Genomic DNA, 19,808 nt, shown 5'->3' with positions numbered 1-19,808 from the left:
TCTCTTCTACTGAATATCCTCGCTCTGCCCTTTGTTTATACTCTAAACTGAAAACTTCGCATCTCAACTCTTACTAAAAAAAACTTATATGAAATTAGGAATTCTGTGTCGTCTCCGCTAGTTTTTTTCTTATCCCCCAACGCCCAGCTGCTAACTCTGTACTGTGCCTTATCTGTCTATGTATGGAGAATGTTTCACATGTACATATCTATGAGGGCGATTTCATTCTTTGTCATCCTCACAACTTTGCATCTCTTGCTTATACTTCAACCACTATTTCCATGTCAGCTGCTCTTCTGATCTTACTAACTGCATGCCTTCCTTCCTCCCACGACCTCGCTGCACAAGACTCTTCTTCCTCTCACCCCTCTAATGCAAAAGTTAACCAGTACTCTCAAACATTCATACCTTTCTCTGGTAAACTCTGGAGCTCTCTGCCTGCTTCTGTATTTCCATCTTCCCAAAATGATTTTCAAGAGAGAGGTTTGAGGACGTTTATCCTGTATCATTTTTCATTTCTACTTTCAAATGTGTTCAGGGACCGGCACCTCATTGTTTTTTTTTTTTTTTTATACAGTTCTATTGCATTTGACCGGTGCCTATCCTACATGATAAATAAATGAATAGATAGATGGATTATTAAATGAAAAAGTAAAATGTTGGAATACTTGTGCCAGTAACATTCTATGTAGATAATCATGAAGGAAAGATACTGAACTAGATAAGCGTGCATCAAGTGACAGCTCGCACCAGCAACTTCATTGATATATTGCTAATTTTGGTTCATCATTATTATTATGAGATACGAGGAAGTTTAAGGCATCAAAAATTAAAAACAAAACGAAAACGCCACTATCACCACCACCGCCAATATAATAACAACAATAGCAACAACACTGCATTAACTTCCCTTCGCCAGGTTGGCCAATATAATCTTAGACAAACAAGCCAGTTAGCTCATTGCACTTCACCAACTACACCGATGGAGTTACGGATCACCAGTCAAAGTGTATTATAGCATCTTAACTAACACCAAGTCAAACACACGTGACAACATCAATTATATCTTTGTGTTGCGTGTACATAAAAATATCAATAATGATGATAAAATAGGAATAAAATTAACGTGTGATGTACGTCCCTAGATGCATGAGAGGAAAAACTCCGGGTCCTACGAGGTGAACGAGCGGCCGCACTTCATAGAACAGACGGGCTGGTGTCCCTCTCGCTACTTTCCACTGTGTATGTCATCGGTGTGCTCCTGCATCATCTACGTGATCGGAGCCATCATCACAGGCATCACTTACCACCACTACTCCCTCAACGGTGTGTGTGTGTGTGTGTGTGTGTGAATCTTTTTTTGCTTTTATTCGTATCCCATATCGATTTAACACTCGCATAATGCCACACTACTTTTAAGTCTATTTTCTAAACTACTCAACGATGTATTACTGTTAATAATGATAGTAGTAGTAGTAGTAGTAGTAGTAGTAGTAGTAGTAGTAGTAGTAAATAATGATAATAATGATAATATTAATAACAATAGAGCTCTTTGAAAATAGTGAAGGTGCTGTCAGGAAGTGATTCAGAATATGAGGCAGGTGGGTAGAGAAGCCAAGACTGCGGGAGTAGTAGGGGAGTTCAGAAGTGCCAGATGCAGGGAAATTTCTTTGTTTTAGAGAAATTTTGACTATGACAGGGAAGAAAAATCGCTAAAAAGGGAAAATTATGGAGAGAAATATTAGCTTTTACGTTTTTTTGCCCATGAATGTCAATAAATAATTTCGTGTTTTGACCCTGAATATGTATAAATAATTTAGTGTTTTGTATAATCTTAATTCCTAAACGTAAGAAATAAGGAAGTTCTAGGTTGAAAGGGGAAATTTTAGCTTGGAAATATTGGCTATAGTCGATCTGGCAGCTCTGGGGAAGTTCAGTTTACAAGTTGATTCAAAACAGGTCGTATCAGTCTATAGTCAGTCTTGGCTTACTGTTTTGTTGCTGCTCTGGTGTTTCAGTAGTAGTGGGCCTTTTTTCAGGGATTTTTTCTAGCCCTTTTTTCGTTGACCTTTTTTTGTGTCAGTAGTAATGGGCCTTTTTATGGGTCTTTTGAGGGTCTTTTTAATGGATTTTTGTTTCCTTTGGCCTTTTCGTGGGCTGCTTCTCGTTGGTTTTATTGAGGACCTTTGTTTCATTGGCCTTTTTGTGTGTTTTTTTCGTTCTTTTTTGAGTGCCTTGTTTTGTGGGCCTTTTTTGAGGATCTTTTATTGCGGGCCTTTTTTGTGGGCTTTGTATGGGGATCTCTGGGGAACTTTTTTGTGAGTGCCTTTTCTGGGTGGGCCATTTTTTTTAGCCCTTTTTATAGTGGACCTTTTTATTAGGGTCTTTTTCCATATGGGCCTTTTTTTTATTTTCCTTATTATGTTGCCCTTGGCCAGCTTTCCCATCTTACATAAAAAAATACAAATAAATAAAAAGAATTACTTCATATGGTAAGTAAGTACATAAACAATCTTGACTCCTGTTCTATCCATAACTGAATAACTACAATAATGCTACAATGACTTTTTCTTTCTTTTTCATTCCAGTTATATGCAGCAATCCAGATACATTTGAGGTCACAGAGATGCATGTGTTCAGCTCGCCATTATCGGTGGTGGGACCCTGCCTCATGTCCTGTGGGGGAACTCTCTTTGTGTACATTGTGTTTCAGTGGCTCCTGTGCCGTCCTAATGTCTCTTAACACACAGACAATTTTTACTGATTTCTTAACTGTCTTGACTGATACAAATACATTAAAGTGTCTCACCAGCCCTTCATCACCACAGGGACATTCTCAAACTATTCCTTTTTTTTTTACAATATCAGTTAATGACACTTGAAAGGTACAGTACTGGAGTCCATTTTGTGGATCTCTATTCTTCATGTATACAATGTTAGCAAATCCTTATCATAACATTGAGAAATAAAAATACTACAAAATTTTATGTATGTTGTTTTATTGGTTTGCTTCGACAAATTTCCACTCACGAACTCATGACATATCAACATTCACACAAACATGCACACTTTCCAATGTTTTCAATTTTTTTTTTTTTCACTTCTAATCATAACGATGAGATTGCCAGAACTGAACACTAATTTAAGTTTCGACTTTCAAACAACCAACAAACGCGAAATATGTAAAATAAAACAATACTGTGATCAATACCAAACTACAATCAGAGCCACAGACAGGGAAAGAAACATGATACTAGGATGGTTAGAAAAGTACTACAGACATGAAAAGAAATCCACAAATAAGTAAAATGGATAACTAAATCAATATCAATACTCTTAAGAATCAAGAGTAGCATGGCCCATCCTACACCACTAACACACAAAAAAAAATGGGAATATATACACACACACCCCAAAAAAAACTAACAATGAGGAATGTCAATGTAATGTAACAAACAGCCATCAATGTGTGGCCATCCCCTGTTGTATGACCTGAATTCAATGGTGACATCCCAAAACACAGACAAATGAGAGGCAAACAATCAATGATGAGTGCCGAATCTGCTTTCACTCATTTATTCCACAGCATAATCTCCCACACTCGAAATGCAATGGACATCTGAAGAGCTCAATGCAGAAAGGACAGAACAACCATCAGCACCAGGAGTGAGTGGTCTCTCTTCATAAACATTAGCCACAACCTTGTAATTTTCAGCTGAGTGGATAATGCATCCACTGATGACGTGGTCAAACTGAATAATTACTTGAAAGATCTTAAAGTTGTTATAGAAAACAAAAGTGCAATGGAAAGGAGCATAAAACAGTCAATTATGAAATTGGATATTGAGGAGAGTAAGATGTTGGAAGAGATTGAACGTTTGATGAACCTCAAAAACCAACAAGCATACAGTGCCTCTGAGTTGATGCAATTGAAGAACCATGGTCAAGTAGCTAGCAAGGAAATTGAATACCAAGAACAATTATCAAAGGACTTGGGTAATCAGGTGTGCAATCTGGAAATAGAGATATCAAAATTTGAAACCATCCTGAGAAACTCTGCTGACCAGCTTAAGGAATTGGTGGAGAAACTAAGCTTGAATGAAGAATTCCCTGACATTGATGTGAAGAGTGAGGATGTAATCCACCACTATGATGACATCATGTGTATCTTAACAACACTCAAAAAGGCAGCAAAGAAAGATGCATCTCAGACACAAGAAAAAATGTTACAATTAAGTCATTATGTTGAGAGGGCAAAAGGAACATTACAAGAAAAAGTGGCAGAAGGTAATAAGCTGAAAACAAAAACACGTCATGTTAAAGAAGAAAACAAAGTCACACAAGAAGAAATTAAGAGAGATTTTCAGCTGAAAGTCTTATTATTTGAAAATGTTGCCCTTCACCACAAAGCCTAAGCAAGTCCACCGTGAGAGCTTTGTGTATGCAGAAAGGGGAGATTATTCTGCTCTGCTAGCTATACATTTTTTCCTCAGTCGTGGTTTCTAGTGCTAATTTATCTGGGTGTTTGAGTTTCTATCGTAATTTCAAAGGACATAGTAACAATTTCTCTATAATACCATACCCACTGGCACTCTTCCCGGGGATCATACGCTTAGTGGACTCGTGGTGCAGCCAAGACTCTGTGGCTCATCTGCTTCAGAAACTACTGATACAGGTCTTCAATGTGACAACCACAGCATCTACTGACACATATGGAAAACTCAAGACATATCTGTTCTAAGCTTCAAAAAATTTGAATGTTTTCTGTCAAATTTGGGGAATGGTCTATTCTGTCCTCTCTGCACAAGTTCCTCATTTGTTAGTACTAAGTTAAGTCAATGACAATATTCACATTGCACCAATTCAGTGCACAGGATGTTTGTTTAAAACACCACGGGATATCACCATCTGAGGCTTATCAAGTAGATGTATCTGGCATAGACACATGTAATAATTATCTTCTAAGACCACAGCCACTGCATGATATTAGAAAATGCACAAAATTATATCTAAGTAAGAAGAATCAATTATGATTTTGATGATAATCTTGTGTGTATCTAATTAAAAATACTGAGGAATTACTAAGTTCTTATTATTTATATACATATATATATATATATATATATATATATATATATATATATATATATATATATATATATATATATATATATATATATAATTTTAAGGCACATCATAGTCCTAACACTGTACTGAAAGCTTCAAAGACACTTTTTCCTCTAACACTGATTATTGAGGATTCAGCCACATGTACAAACATGCTCTGGTATTTAAGTTAACAGTCATGCAAGTTTCAATGTAACACAATATGCAGGCAAAAGTGGTAGGCACAAACCTCAGAGCAACTGTAAATCTAACACAGATCTGACTGTATTCAAGCACTTTATGAGTGTGAGCTTCAATCAATTGTTATAAATGATGTTATATCTCATCCTCATGCAGAAATATAATTCACTGATTACATTTTTATAATTTTTTCCATATTGTATCACAAACATACAAGGTTATAGATATCATCATATGCACTTTTCCCATCATACACACCAAGTGTCAGACTGGTGACCTTAGTGACAACCATTTTCACTAATTCAACACAAGTGGATACATTAATATGGTAGGAGAGTTCCAATACTAGTCATGATGGTGGAAGCATAGAAATGTCAAGATATGAAATTATGAGGCGAACATGCAGGTTATTGCAAAGGGTGCTGACTGCTTTAAATCATACAGGTATTTGTTTTCTCCTCTCCTTGAGTTTCAGTAAAAACTAGTATCAGCAATATATTGTTAGTTACAGAAAGGCAATATATTGTTAGTTACAGAAAGAGAAATTCCAGATGACGGTGATAATGATGATGAATGATGGTGATCATAACGATGATAATGAGAAACATATGTAATAAAGTTTTGTGAATTATTGGTATTACTATGTAGGTAAGTGTTGATTAAAATGTAAATTCCTATGCATGGCAGAACTGTTTAAAACATTTTGAAGAGCATATTTCATATTTAAAAAGATTGTCATGCTTTTTTTCTACACTTGTTATCTACATTACAATACACTTACACATTTACATAATTAATCTTACTAAGAACAAGACCGTAAGCAGCAGAGTGTTTTGTGGCTATTCATAAAGCAGGGAGGTCTTGGCACACTGAACAATGCTTTATTTCAAACTTGAAACCTATTTTTTCCTGAGAGGAAGAGAATCACCTCAACGTTTTCTTCCTATCATGTCAACTGACACACAGCAAATACCACACACTGGAATGTGTAAAAGGACACCTTAAGCAGATTTCTGATGGGGAACTAAACTCAGCAACAACAAATATTTTAGTCATTTTAGTTTTCACTGGGTTCTGGTTTATCATTTTTGCAACTGCTGTACACATTGCAAGGGCTTTTAATATGGATTTGGCATACATTTTTACATTTAAAAGCTACTCTCCACATTCCAGTCCTCATTACGTCATAACCCAACAATTTTTTGGTGGATAAAATATTGCTCTTATGGTAAATGATTACTGTCCTTTTAAACATGTCACCACCAATATTTCAAATCATTTCTCCATACGAAACAGCCTTTCAGATGATCGCCAACTCTTCTGTGATACTGTTACTCTCCCAAATTTATACAAGTCTTTTCAAAATCTTCATAACTATCTTAATTTAGTTATAGGTAAAAAGAGCTTCAACAAATTAAGTTATTCACCATCAGATAATATTTCCTTCTTTAAAAATCTTCAATTTTTCATATGATCACCCAACTTTAGCTGTTAACTAAAAACTGCTTTCCTCCCATAAGTTTCTGCACAAGATTATTTATTTTCAGCTCTGCCCTGTCCATCTAGTTATTCAGAAAAGTCAACGTCACTTTGAAAACACTGAAATAATACACTGATGTATTTTTTATAATTATACAACTGTCTATACATTCTCTCAACAGTGAAATAAAGCAACAATATGTGTAAAACAATGTGTGTACAAGTGTGGTATTCTGACAGCCTAATATACCGATATGTAGATTACCATTAGCATCATATTACAAATTTTACTGTTCCCTTTGCACAAGAGACAAACTGGCAACACACTCCTTGGCCAAGTCGGGTGGATACTGCCCATATGCTGATCAAGTGCTGCAAAAGATAACTAAAAGGAATGCAGTACAGGGACTTGGGACTCATCCTCTGTTACACTGATAGACACTAATGTTATTGACTGCAACCCTTAACTTGTATTCATATTCCTACAATGATGAGAGACTTTGACTTATCTCGTCAACCTACCTTTGTGGGATAAGTCACTCTCATACACAGATTATCAATAAACTCTCACTCTTATGTTCATCCAGACTTGACATCTTCACTAATCCACATGATAACTTTATGCAATCCACATAAAGTTGTATTGAAATGACTCATAAATATGAACACAGAATACATACCAAGTATTCCTCTGAACAATATATTATGAACCTCCACAGAAACAACCATATAACATCTTTAAATTAATCTATACATTCTGAAACAAATTTTATGCAATGGGAATGTTAAATCTATAAGTGTGTACATACAGACAGTTATATTGCACCAGTCATGCCAAGATGGGGAAAAAGTGTATTAATTCTAAACTCAAGGATAATGAGTGATATGGCAGTGATGCTCAGAGAGAGAGAGAGAGAGAGAGAGAGAGAGAGAGAGAGAGAGAGAGAGAGAGAGAGAGAGAGAGAGAGAGAGAGAGAGAGAGAGAGAGAGAGAGAGAGAGAGAGAGAGAGAGAGAGAGAGAGAGAGAGATTCAATCCATGTACACTATACTTATTTACAATGTCTATGAAAAGAGAGAGAGTAGGTCACACAAGGACTCACAACACAGGACGGTACCTGTAATAACTATCCCTGCCACTTCTCCTCCCCTCCTGTCGTTCACCTTCACCTTCAACTTCAACTTTCGCCTTCACCTTCACCTTCCTCCTCATCCTCTTCATCGCCCTCTTGGTCCTCCTCTGCTTCCTCATCTTCCTCCTGCAGTAGTCCTTGTCTCTGGGACCTCCTGTGTCTCCGAGACCTGTGGTGAGGCATGGCTATGGGACGTAGGGAGAACCTCTGCATGTAGAGGGATCCACAATAAGCCAGGAATGTGGTGATCTGTAGCACTCCCAGAAAGTAAAGGTAGAAATCAAGGTGGTTGTCGTTGATATTGCCATAATCTGTGGTGTTGGCAAGCCAGAAGGGTGACACTAGGTGGAGTAATGCTGTGCCCAGTAGTGATCCCACTCCCTCCAGCGTGTAGAACAGACCCATTATCATTCCCTGGAAAGTCCGTGGTGCTGCAGAATAGGCAAACTCCAGGCCTGTGGTAAAGAAATCATTATTATTATTTGCAGTCATTGTAACAGCAGTAATAGAACATTTCCTACCTTCTACAATCTTTCACTTTTCCTGAATCTATTATCTATAAGTAGAAGAACTTCTGTATTGACTATTTCTTGACAAACTTCATACATTTGTTGCTGACAGATCACTAACCTGATTCTATTTGCATCAAAGAACTGATGTGCAGATACACCAAGGCAAGGAACATATACAAAGGTCAAATGTGGATAAAAGATGAAAGGAAGATAGTCAAAATAAAATGGAAGGATAGTGTTGCTATACCCAGAGGAAAAGAGAGAGGGCTACAGTATGCAAGAGTGAAATGTAAAGACAAAAATAAATTAAGTCTTAGGTGATGGCTATTCCCTTGGGAATTCCAAAGAAGGAAAATTAAAATACTGTAGATGAGATTGACTGTTTTACAAGCTATTTCATGACATCACTAACGAATTATAAGACATGCTCCAGCAAGCATACCACTGTACTATTCCATGGAATCTTGGTGGTCTCTAAAGACAAGAGCACATGCAATGATGTTCACCCTTTTCTGATGAAGTAACCAGTCTCAGAAGGATCAAGGATAAGATAATTTACAGTGGTAGATATACAGGAATATGCGCTACACCTGCAATCATTTAATGCCTCACCTGCAATGCTGGCAAAAAGCTCAGCAGCCCCAACTAAAACATATTGAGGCACCTGCCAGAATATAGAGATGTCCACGGCATGGTAGGTGACATTACCCACTATTTGTTCTATGTGGGAGGAATTGCTGTGGGAAAGAACAAACTTTGTAGCAGAACCAACAGAATAACTTGAAACGCTTTTAGAATGTAGATGTCTGGTCAAGTTGGATATCTCATACTTTTTCTTTTTGCATAATATAAAAAGTATTGTAAATTTAGTATTCTGAACACCATCTTCGTGACTTTGAGATGTCTCAGTAAGTGTAAAACATATGAAACCATTAATTGTGGTTCTCTATACTTAGATGGCTCAACAATAACCACTAAAAATAACCAAAGACTACTTAATTTCAATATCTTACGTTACGTGCCAGCACCAACACTGGCTGTCCATTCCTTTCCAACTTACTCGGTTCTCCAGAGGAAGATACGATAGGACTCCAGCCCTCCAGCCACCATCACTGCTAGGATGCTGAACACCATCCCTATGCCTACACAAAACAACAACTTTGTTATACACACACACACACACACACACACACACACACACACACACACACACACACACACACACATTAAAAATAACTTCAATGTCAAAGCTCATGTAAGACACTTTATTTTTCATTTCATACTGAAAAATGCAAAAGACTAAAATAATCTAAATTCTAAACTAAACTAAATAAGCTGCCTTGTATTGGTCAACTGGCTCCTTGCTTTCTGAGGATTATTATATGGATGATAGAAAATACAAGACTCATCTCCATTTAGTTAAAGAAACCTTGATTAGAAGCATAGATAGAGAGCATTCACTTCAAAATAACTTATACAAGATTATCAAGAGGCTGACATAAACTTTAGTAAATAATTGCTTCCTGCTCTTCTTTCTCCTCTTTTATATAAGAACCCACCTATTCTGAAGAGCATAGACAGTCTTATGCCAGCCCTGTCTAGCACTGGATAAAGGAATGTGGTCAGGACAGGTATGGCGCCAATCAGAAAGAGTTGGTTGAATAGGGTAAGCCATGCAGCCGGCACCTGTGGGAGACACATCATTAGCACATATGAAGCTTTGATCCATAACACAAAATTACTCCACTTTTGCTTGAAATCTTCTTGTATTATGTAGACATACTTGTACAGTGTGTGTGTGTATGTGTGTGTGTGTGTGTGTGCAAGCAGACTTTTTATGTAACACACACACACACACACAGTAGCAAACTAACAAAGCAAAAGTAGTCATAAAGATTGGCAAACTGAGATGCAAATCTAGATATGTGCAATAATTGAAACAGGACTCACACTGAACTTCTTCCCCAGGTTGTTATTAAGGCTGGCACTATTGTTGCCAAATTCTTCACCATTAACTGAGAATCGCATGTGAAGACCCTGGGCCTGGAAACTGGTCTCCATCTGGAAGGAAGGAGAGCCACAGCATAATATAAAAGAGAAGACAAAGAAGACAGCAGTTTATCTATCTATCTATCTATATTTCTGACACCTCACTTCTTCTGGCCACTCTCATGATTCGTTTCAATTATCTTATGACACCCATACCATATTGATTGTTTTTAATACAACCTACCCCATATGTAACAAGGCAGGCAATTAAGTATCCCACACCAAGAGATATCAGTTAGTGATGTTGCCCTGTTAGCTTAACTCACCAAGTCTTATTCTGGGTGCTGTGGTTGGCTGCCTTAAAATTTCTGGTCCATAAGAGAACTATTGTTACAGTACTGAACTAAGAGGTGGAGCCACTATTTACATTAGCATGTAATATCACAAGATTAAGAAGTAGTCAGTGAATTTATTGTCCTCTTTATATTTTTCCATCTTTTTGTATATTAGAGAAAAATCTTTGCTTGTCTATCTATATGAAGAATACTAATAACATACTTGCTGTTCTACAAAACCAAAAATAAGGGCTTTGTATTGCTTGAATGCTTTCTCACTAATGACCAAATATTTTTGCTTTTTTTCCCCTCAAAATCATGACTTGCATGATCTGTGCCACTTAACCTGTTTAACATGAGTGTTGTTCAAAATAAAAGCAGTACATTAAAGGTACCTGAGTGCTGCTTCTCTGAATGAAGGATATCCAGAGAGAGGGTTGTCTTTACCTGGAAATAGACGAGCCAGTAAGGAATAAGGGCAATGAACACAGCTAAGAGGCGACCCAAAGACCGCACATCATCAACAGCAGACTCGTGGAAGGAGCCTCCATAACGGATCTTGGCCCGGTCCAGGAACCTTGGCTCCAGACGCAGGGGACTGAAAAGAAGATGTGACATTCCATTCCTCTTCCATCCCCAACAACAACACAAATAAGACACTCCCTCTATACCTGATATTACCAAAATGTGCTGACTAAACAAGAAAAAAAACCAGTCTTTGCAGTAAAATATCCTCAATGATTCAAGTTTAATTCAGGATGAACCAAGTCTTCACACACGCAGACACACACACAAAAAAAAACCCACTATAATAATGTATAAATGATAAAGAAATGCATTTAAAAATCAATGAAAGCATACCAAATATATAATTAACAATCCTGAACCAAGTAGTCCATCTGTTACAATACTACAGTGCTTCTCAATAGCAAAAAGAATGAACATAGAAGAAACTTAAGTGCTTCTGATGAAACCCTGAAAACCATGACAAGTTATTTCACTTCCAGAAACCATCATGTATCTAAATATAAATATCAGTCAGTATTTATTTCTAGTGAAGCCTGAAATTTTAGTACTCACTGTTTTCTGATAGACAAATATACATTTTCAGAAAAACAGATGCATTTTTAGAGAAAGGAAAGTTATTTATAGAAAAAAATTACAAGTATATAGGTTGAATAAGATAATTATTTCTAAAACACTGAAAGACACATTTTCTCCACTTTAATTTCTTTCTCTTGCATTCCTAAATTTTCTCTTACATCTGACCTACCTCATGGATGGCACAGGTTGGGGATACCTCCAGTGTTTGAATTGAGATGTAAGGGCTTCCCAAAAGATCCTGGCAATATTTCCAAGCACACTGCCTTCTGGTTGAGCCACCTGGTAGCAAGGCATCACCACCACAAACACCACCAGGGCCACCAGCAGACACACTGGAAAACACAAAGCATGCATATAAAATCCCTTCCATTATCTAGATGTTCAATAACTGGACTCATATTTGGACATACCTGTGTTAAGACATCTGGGTAATCATCATACTACACTACAATATGGTTTGACATCCCATGTAGCCATTTTTTAAACATAACTAAAGCAGCACAAGTACACCCACTTCAGCAGTCTCTGAAGTGTTTGTGTGTATGTTTGGTTATATCTGGCATGAATTAATGGACCTTTTTATACACTATCTCCTAAAACAAGAACTAGTGCTAGTACAGCATAACAATCAATCTTACATGAACAACTTGAAGACAAGGAAGAAACAAAGATAAAAGCTCCAAACCATTATGTACTCCCTTAATATAAGTTACTCCCATCTCTCCTCAACCCTTCTCCAAGATATCTACATACCTGAGGCAATGAGATAACCACAGAAGAAGCCATTGACACAAACACCAGGACAATCCTGCTGAATGTAGGTGATGACACACACCCCACCAAGCTGCCCAGGTTGATGCACCAGTAAAACCAATTGAAGAAGCTCCGGGTCCTCTGTGGATTGGCTGTGTTCAACTGGAAAGGTAAGCCAGTCAGTATACAATGGCATCCTAAGCACCTTCATGGCAAAGACTGGGACAATCCAAACGCAAGGATCATGCATGACATTTTTTTTTTCCATCAAGTTCAATTAATCAAAACACACACACACACACTTCTATTTTTCACTTTGTTACTTTCATTCTTAAAAGAGTTGTAATACTGAGGTACATAGTTTGATTTCAGCAAATGGTGAAAAGACTGCACAGCGAAACAACACAGAAAATTTAAAAATCTGAAGTATGGCATGGAGTCCTGTATTGCAATATTCTAAAATGAAATATAGGAATTGAAAGAAAGAAATAAGACTGAGATATATGGAGTTAACACCACACACTGACCTGCTCAGCACCAAAAGGAGCAATGTTACTCTTGACTGTGCCAACGCCCAGGCCAACAATGGTAACAGAGATGTACACTGCAGCTTTACAGGGAGCATTGTTTGCATCATCAGCTCCACCTGCAAGTGTAAGAGGAAGCCTGAAGTTATATACGACCAATGAACAAATTAACAAGTAAAATCATGACATATTATGGAGGAAACGCACGAACAAAACTTTAACAATGGTATGCTTCTATTAGTAATTCCTTGTTTTTTTTTTTTTATATCACGTGGGCTTTTTCACGGGAATTTATGGCCTAAAGGAGGTACTTTTTTACGTACCTCATATCGGAAAGCCCAGCCATTAGGGAACCATTACCCCGAGCAAGGAAGCCCTACCTACATTGGGACTGTGGACAGGACTCAAACTCATGTGCTTGGATACCCCTCAGACCTCAAAGCACACATGGTTCCACTGTACCATGGCGAGTGCAAGTAATGAGTGTTCTTTACAATATGATGACAGTTTAACTACATAAGAAAAGCAGCCTTCTAGATGTAACCCCTTCAATGCTATGTATGTTATCAATGTGACACTGCTGCTGAATATGTCAAGTCTTTGCTGCAATTATTAGCTACACTTAAATCTCCTGCTCTTTTGTATGTTCAAGCTTTGTTTTCATTGGTCCATGTCACAGAAACCATCACTGAGGTGCTCCATATCACTGATGTGGACCAATGAAGTAGCACCTATAGACTTGAAATACTGGTTAAACATAAAGAAACAGTGGAAGATTCTAGTCACTTTAATGTTACTTCACTGAAGAGTAAACCATGCTATCACAACAAGCCATTTTTGCAATTTTCTAATGGTGAATGATGCTTTTGCAGTTTTTTTTACTATCGTGGTTTCTGAGATATAAAAGTGAAAAGAGACTTCTCACAGTTAAGCTGCCTGAGTGCACCCAAGGGCATTATTGTGTCTGAGAGGTTGCACAATAAAGGAAAAAAGCAAAGAAATAAGGAAAATATTAGAAGAGACCTTAGTGTCTCATGAGCATAAGCAGAGAAAAGCATCTATATTGAGCTACAGCAATAAAGGTAAGAGGAGCTCAATGTTACTGAAGACCTACCTGGGTCACGAGAGGTAGGGCAGATGAAGCGTGGCAACTTGTCCACAGCCATGAGGGTAAGCAAGACATAGCCTGTAATGTAAAGCAAGAACCCACACACCATGGTTTTGAACCTGCCCAGGCATGCATCAGAAATGTACCTGTGGAGAAAGAAACCAACGGTGAAGTTAGTTATTCCCATCAATCAGAATAATGACCTTCACAGCAATCCACATTAATGATCTTTGTGAATACAGAAAAGTACCAGCAGGTGGCTCTTATAACCATTAGGATCTATAACTAATAAACCATGAATTCCAAGGTTGCCCTTGATGAGTAGTCAGTGACATCTGCAATTAGAATTCCTGCACAAACTGGAGAAGAGAGTGATGTAAATGCTACGCTTTTCACGTACATCTGTACTGAGAGTTGTATTAAAGGCAAATCTAGTACTGGCTATGAGCCTAGACTAAGTTATCCTTAGATACATATATTGCACTACACAGATGCTCCAATGAACAAATATTATGTAAAATCAAGTCCTAGAAGTAAAAATATTATTCTATGAAATTATTATTCTATGAAATCTATGAAATCTGGAAAGAAAGTTTTGGAAAAAGATAAATTGATAAACTAACTGGTATCATCAAAATTTTCAAAGTACTAAGTAATGTAAATTAACAATCAAAGCTTTAATAAGAAAAATACATAAACTCCATTTCACTTCACTGTCTTATCTCACATGCTCCTCTCATTCTATCACAGATATCACAGGCAACTCAACAGTGCTTCAGCTTTCTACTTACCCTCCAAGAAGAGCCGAGATGTAAGACACACCGGCAAGTACAAATACTGCATTCATGGCATCAAGGGAATCCCAAGCCTGCGGTCCATCCCAGGGGCCCTGCCAAGCAACGTGGAAAATTAAATGGTGATATACTTCAACACAAATGCAGGGGAAAAGACAAGGAATATATATAAAAATTTTAAAATATGATATACACTGTAGGACAACTGTAGAATTACAAAACACACACACACACACACACACACACACACACACACACACACACACACACACACACACACACACACACACACACTAACGATGTACAAGATAGTAAACTAAATGGAAAAGATCGATAGACAAGATCTGGTATCATTGATGGAGGATGATAGACGAACAAGAGGACACTCCAAAAAGATCATGAAAAGTCAGTGTTTGAGGAACATTAAAAAGACAGTAGACATCTGAAACAGCAGGAGATTGTAGCAGCTGAAAGTGCATAAATTTAAGGGAAAGTTGGATAAAAGCAGATGTGGAGACAGGTCACTATGAGCCCCACTTGAACCTTGTAATATTCAACTAGGTACACACAACAAGGTAAATACACACACTTTCAAAGGAAGAGGAGATATGAACCCACCTTATTGAGAAAAAGGAAGAAGTTTGTGGCCAGAGCATAATAGGCAAGGCGTTCCAGTGTGAGCACCACCAGGATGACCACTGTGGCCACTGTCTGCCGCCGCCCCTCCCTCGCATCCATCGCTATGTGGAAGCCAGTCAACAATTAACAAAGCTTTTATATGTTTGTTGAAAATTGACAAAACATACTCATATGAAATTTACAGCTGCCTGAACTATCATCACAATAAGTAGATTCATGCAATAAATCCCTAAGAAATCCACTCGGCTGTTTACATGTGTGTACAGTTGACCCATTCACTACAACTCAACCAAACTTCATTAATCAACTAAATGGTCACATATATATAACTGAATTGCTATGTATCAAGAGCTTCACACATAGACAAGATTTTGGGATCTGATATTTAAAAATTACACACACACACACACACACACACACACACACACACACACACACACACACACACACACACACACACTAGCACATTCAATAACATTATGTGGACTACATAGCTGCATATTCACATTTGTATTCATCTACTGATTAAAGGACTGGTAACTATTGTACAAACTGAGTACACGAATGGCAGCTACTGTATAATGGTTAAATAATATGCATGCACTCATAAACAAAAATTAATAAAGCAATGGTGTATATCACTAATTTCTTTCCATCAGACAACACTAACACTTTTTGTTATGCACTTGTTAAAAATTGGTCACTCCATTAAGGAACATTTAGTCAACAAGTAGGCACCAGAACAACGAATATTCCTGATTCTCCAAAAAATATACTCTATTGAAAAGAAAAACAGATATACAAGTATGTACATATGTACCACCTGGTTATCATCAATAGTACATGCATCAGTGTTATACATAGATTGACAGGTGTACATGTGAATCAAAGAACAAGACAACTACAGTTAAGGCGGGTTCACTCGAGTCAATGTGCAGCTGGAATTGCCAGCCGCTAGAGTTTTTGGCTGCATTTTGGCATTCAATTTGACCACAATTGTGCATAGTCTTTTGTTAAGATGAACACTTCTCTTATATGAAATCTAGGCCAACCAGCCAATACTTCTCAGCTGCTATGTGTGAATGTGTTCCGGCTAGCAGGGCTCTGTCAATACTTGTAGTAGCTACCATTTCCAGCCATATATTGACTTGTGTGAACCACCATTACCATTACACATGCAGTGCTCCAATATACAAGAAGACATGTAGCTAGTAAGTAAAAGATAAACCATTTATTCCCTTATTACTGTTAGTCAGAATAAGCTGCACAGAAGACCTACACCAAGACCCAATAATGCACTACACAAGCACTACACGCTACACATATCCTGACTAGTGGTTCAAGATGCATTCAGTGAACATTTATAAGCTTGCAGGGAATAGGGTGCAGTCCATTAAGACAGCAGCCGAGCTACCTGAGGGATGTCGGACCAAGAGCGGTGTCTGCTCGTTGGGCATGATGGCTGCTCAGTGTGGGGGAGCAAATGTGACAAGAGGGAATATTTCTAAGGACTCATAATCTCTTCTGCTCTGGAAGGAAAGATCAGCACACTCAGCAATGCATCTTTTGACACAACTGTTCTGTTACTGACAATGTGGAGCTTGGATATGTAATTCTGGGGGTATAATTTCTACATGACTAAATGATCCCTTATAAATAAAGATTTACATCTACATACTCCCATATACATAAATACACTCATAAAAAACCCATCCTCAGTCACAAGGCCACTCTGCCAATAACAAAGCTTTTAATTCATGAAGAAATTTCAAGACATTGAATTACCCTGTACATAATAAGTACACAAATACAATATATTCAACAAAGCACCCTCTATGAATAACTGTTATAGTAATTCTGCTGATGACAATTTGTAAAAGTAAGTTGAATTTCTATGACATTAAAAAAATTACTACAAATCCACATAACAATACTGTATGTACATCTACACACTAAGAAACCACGCTTACCATATCTAAATATCAAGATACAAACCATGGCTAGACTGCCAACATCCCATGGCTGGTGCTTTATAAATCAATTACCATAAAAGCAGAATAATTAAATCTCAGCATCTCTTGCAGTTTTCCATCACCACAAAAGATAAAAAAAGAAAGTTATACAATCTATCATATTGTACATACAATACTGCTGCAATCTGAGTTCTGACCACAACTTGTAATCTTCTAAAAATTTATTTACAAGACAAATTCAAGCCAATATTTTCTACCACACTGAAGACTTTCTGCAATAATTTAAGTAACTATAGTGCACACGTGCAAGAGAGAGAGAGAGAGAGAGAGAGAGAGAGAGAGAGAGAGAGAGAGAGAGAGAGAGAGAGAGAGAGAGAGAGATAATTTTGCAATTGATCAACAACTGATATTAAAGAAAAATATACACTGCCACAGGAAACTGCCTAATGATGCGTGCCAGGATGGGGAGAGACATTGTGAGGAGAGCTAACAAACATAGCAAAGACAATGATAATGAGTCACATCCTTCTCCATACTAGCATCACAATAACACTGTTTATATCACTGCTGTGCAACTTACATAGATATGCATACTGTACACATCTTATTCTTGTGCCTCTTGTTCAAACAGTATACATTTACACACATAAGTATACATGTTTGCTGCAAGGGCACAGCTTACAGTGTGACCAAGCAGTGTCCCAGTTCAGACACAGCCCTGCACTGTGTCCACCACCACATACATGGCATCCCCTGTGCATTCCTCAGTCGTGGTCAGATCTGGTCCAGCCTTGAGGATTGGAGCTGGCAGCTTGGCTCCCATGTATTTATAGTAATTTATATCAATATATGGCAGTTTTGTACTATTATTTCCTTTGCACCCTCTGCCGTACCTTGAGCAACTCCCAGACACTACCATCAGCAACAAACCAACTTTAAATGACATCACTCATCTCCATATAATTAATTACCACCTACTTAAACATTGTCACACCCTGCCCTGGAATATTACAGTGCTATGCTACTAATAGAATGACAAGTTGTGATTTTAGTATTAATCACCATAATCTGTAGGAATATGAGAGAGGAGAGAGGACAGGAGAAGGAGTGGCGGAGAGGAGCAAGTTTAATTTAATGAAAATACTCGCAAATGTCTTCACCTCACAACCAACTTGGAGGCTTAAATATAAAAATTTCTATTTTTTTTTTCTTAATAATTGCAATTTTCCATAACACACACCCTATCCACCACCAATCCACAAGCTACACCCTCTCCACCCAATTAAACCACTCTGAATGACACATCGAGTTGACTGAACTGTGAACACCACCAATCAAGCTACATCCATTTACAACACATACCTAAATACACAACACAACACCTCCAACACACAACACCACCCACAAATATTTACTTCACACAATTTAGGCGGCGTGTGGAGACGAAGCTAGCGTTATGTGGACTACTGTTTAGCTTCAACACTCACAGGAAACAGTGGAATTACAGTGACAATGACGAGGACAGCTGAGAGTCGAGCCTCGTGACGCACTGTTTACATGCCACAGCTGCCACACGCCACCACCACCACAACCACACCCCGCCTGTATACCAAAGCCAATTCATTCACACCTGCTGTATTTTTTGTATGGTCAGCACTATTAGAAGGATGACTGTATGATATATATGCACAGTGAGCTAAAGAATGGTGTATGTATGTAAGGTTATGAATGGGCATGAAAGTGGAACCGTTGCAAAGGGATATTCTAACTGTACTACTATGCTATATAATACTACTTATACAACTGTTAATACTACAACAGCTATTACTACTTCTACTATTAATGCAAAGACTATTCCAAGTGATGCAACAACAACGAAAACAGCAACAGCAACAACAATGCATAGGTAGTATATAACGAGTATTTCCAGGAAAAACTGTAAAGAGGAATTTCACAAGATGTTTCAAAGATAATTAGTCGAACAACTGCAGTATCAAACGCAAAGAAGCAAGAAATAATGAAGGAAATACTAATCCAGAGAGAGAGAGAGAGAGAGAGAGAGAGAGAGAGAGAGAGAGAATATAACCTGAAAAAAATAATCCCTTGAAATCCAGTATCAACTACTAGAGGTTTTCAAAAGTGTGCTTCCCATGTTAT

General features: G+C 37.7%; 3 protein-coding genes across 3 annotated transcripts in view; 2 read left to right on the top strand and 1 right to left on the bottom strand.

Annotated features, from left to right (window-relative positions):
• Positions 1-2,987, top strand: part of LOC123504478 — a 4,105-nt gene extending 1,118 nt beyond the window's left edge. The window contains exons 2-3 of the mRNA XM_045255010.1: positions 1,146-1,326; positions 2,589-2,987. Of these exons, the coding sequence (XP_045110945.1) occupies positions 1,146-1,326; positions 2,589-2,743 (336 nt within the window). The 3' untranslated portion in view covers positions 2,744-2,987. The remainder of the gene's footprint in view (positions 1-1,145; positions 1,327-2,588) is intronic.
• Positions 2,988-3,009: 22 nt separating this feature from the next.
• On the top strand, positions 3,010-7,773 carry LOC123504477. The gene has a single exon (XM_045255009.1). The coding sequence runs from the start codon at positions 3,804-3,806 to the stop codon at positions 4,413-4,415; it is 612 nt and encodes a 203-aa protein (XP_045110944.1). The 5' UTR covers positions 3,010-3,803; the 3' UTR covers positions 4,416-7,773.
• LOC123504476 (solute carrier family 15 member 4-like) lies at positions 6,408-19,215 on the bottom strand. The gene is given in 15 exon segments (XM_045255008.1): positions 6,408-8,372; positions 9,042-9,166; positions 9,490-9,571; positions 9,989-10,115; positions 10,380-10,490; positions 11,201-11,351; positions 12,027-12,189; positions 12,611-12,688; positions 12,691-12,772; positions 13,138-13,256; positions 14,252-14,391; positions 15,037-15,134; positions 15,658-15,779; positions 17,093-17,207; positions 19,067-19,215. Coding segments are annotated over 14 exon segments (1,851 nt in total). The 5' UTR covers positions 17,136-17,207; positions 19,067-19,215; the 3' UTR covers positions 6,408-7,962.
• Between the last annotated feature and the right edge of the window lie 593 nt (positions 19,216-19,808).

This window comes from Portunus trituberculatus, chromosome 16 (genome assembly GCF_017591435.1).
Source record: "Portunus trituberculatus isolate SZX2019 chromosome 16, ASM1759143v1, whole genome shotgun sequence".
NCBI lineage: Eukaryota > Metazoa > Arthropoda > Malacostraca > Decapoda > Portunidae > Portunus > Portunus trituberculatus.
Note: the sequence above shows the minus strand (reverse complement) of the source record. Positions and strands in the feature narration are given on the sequence as shown.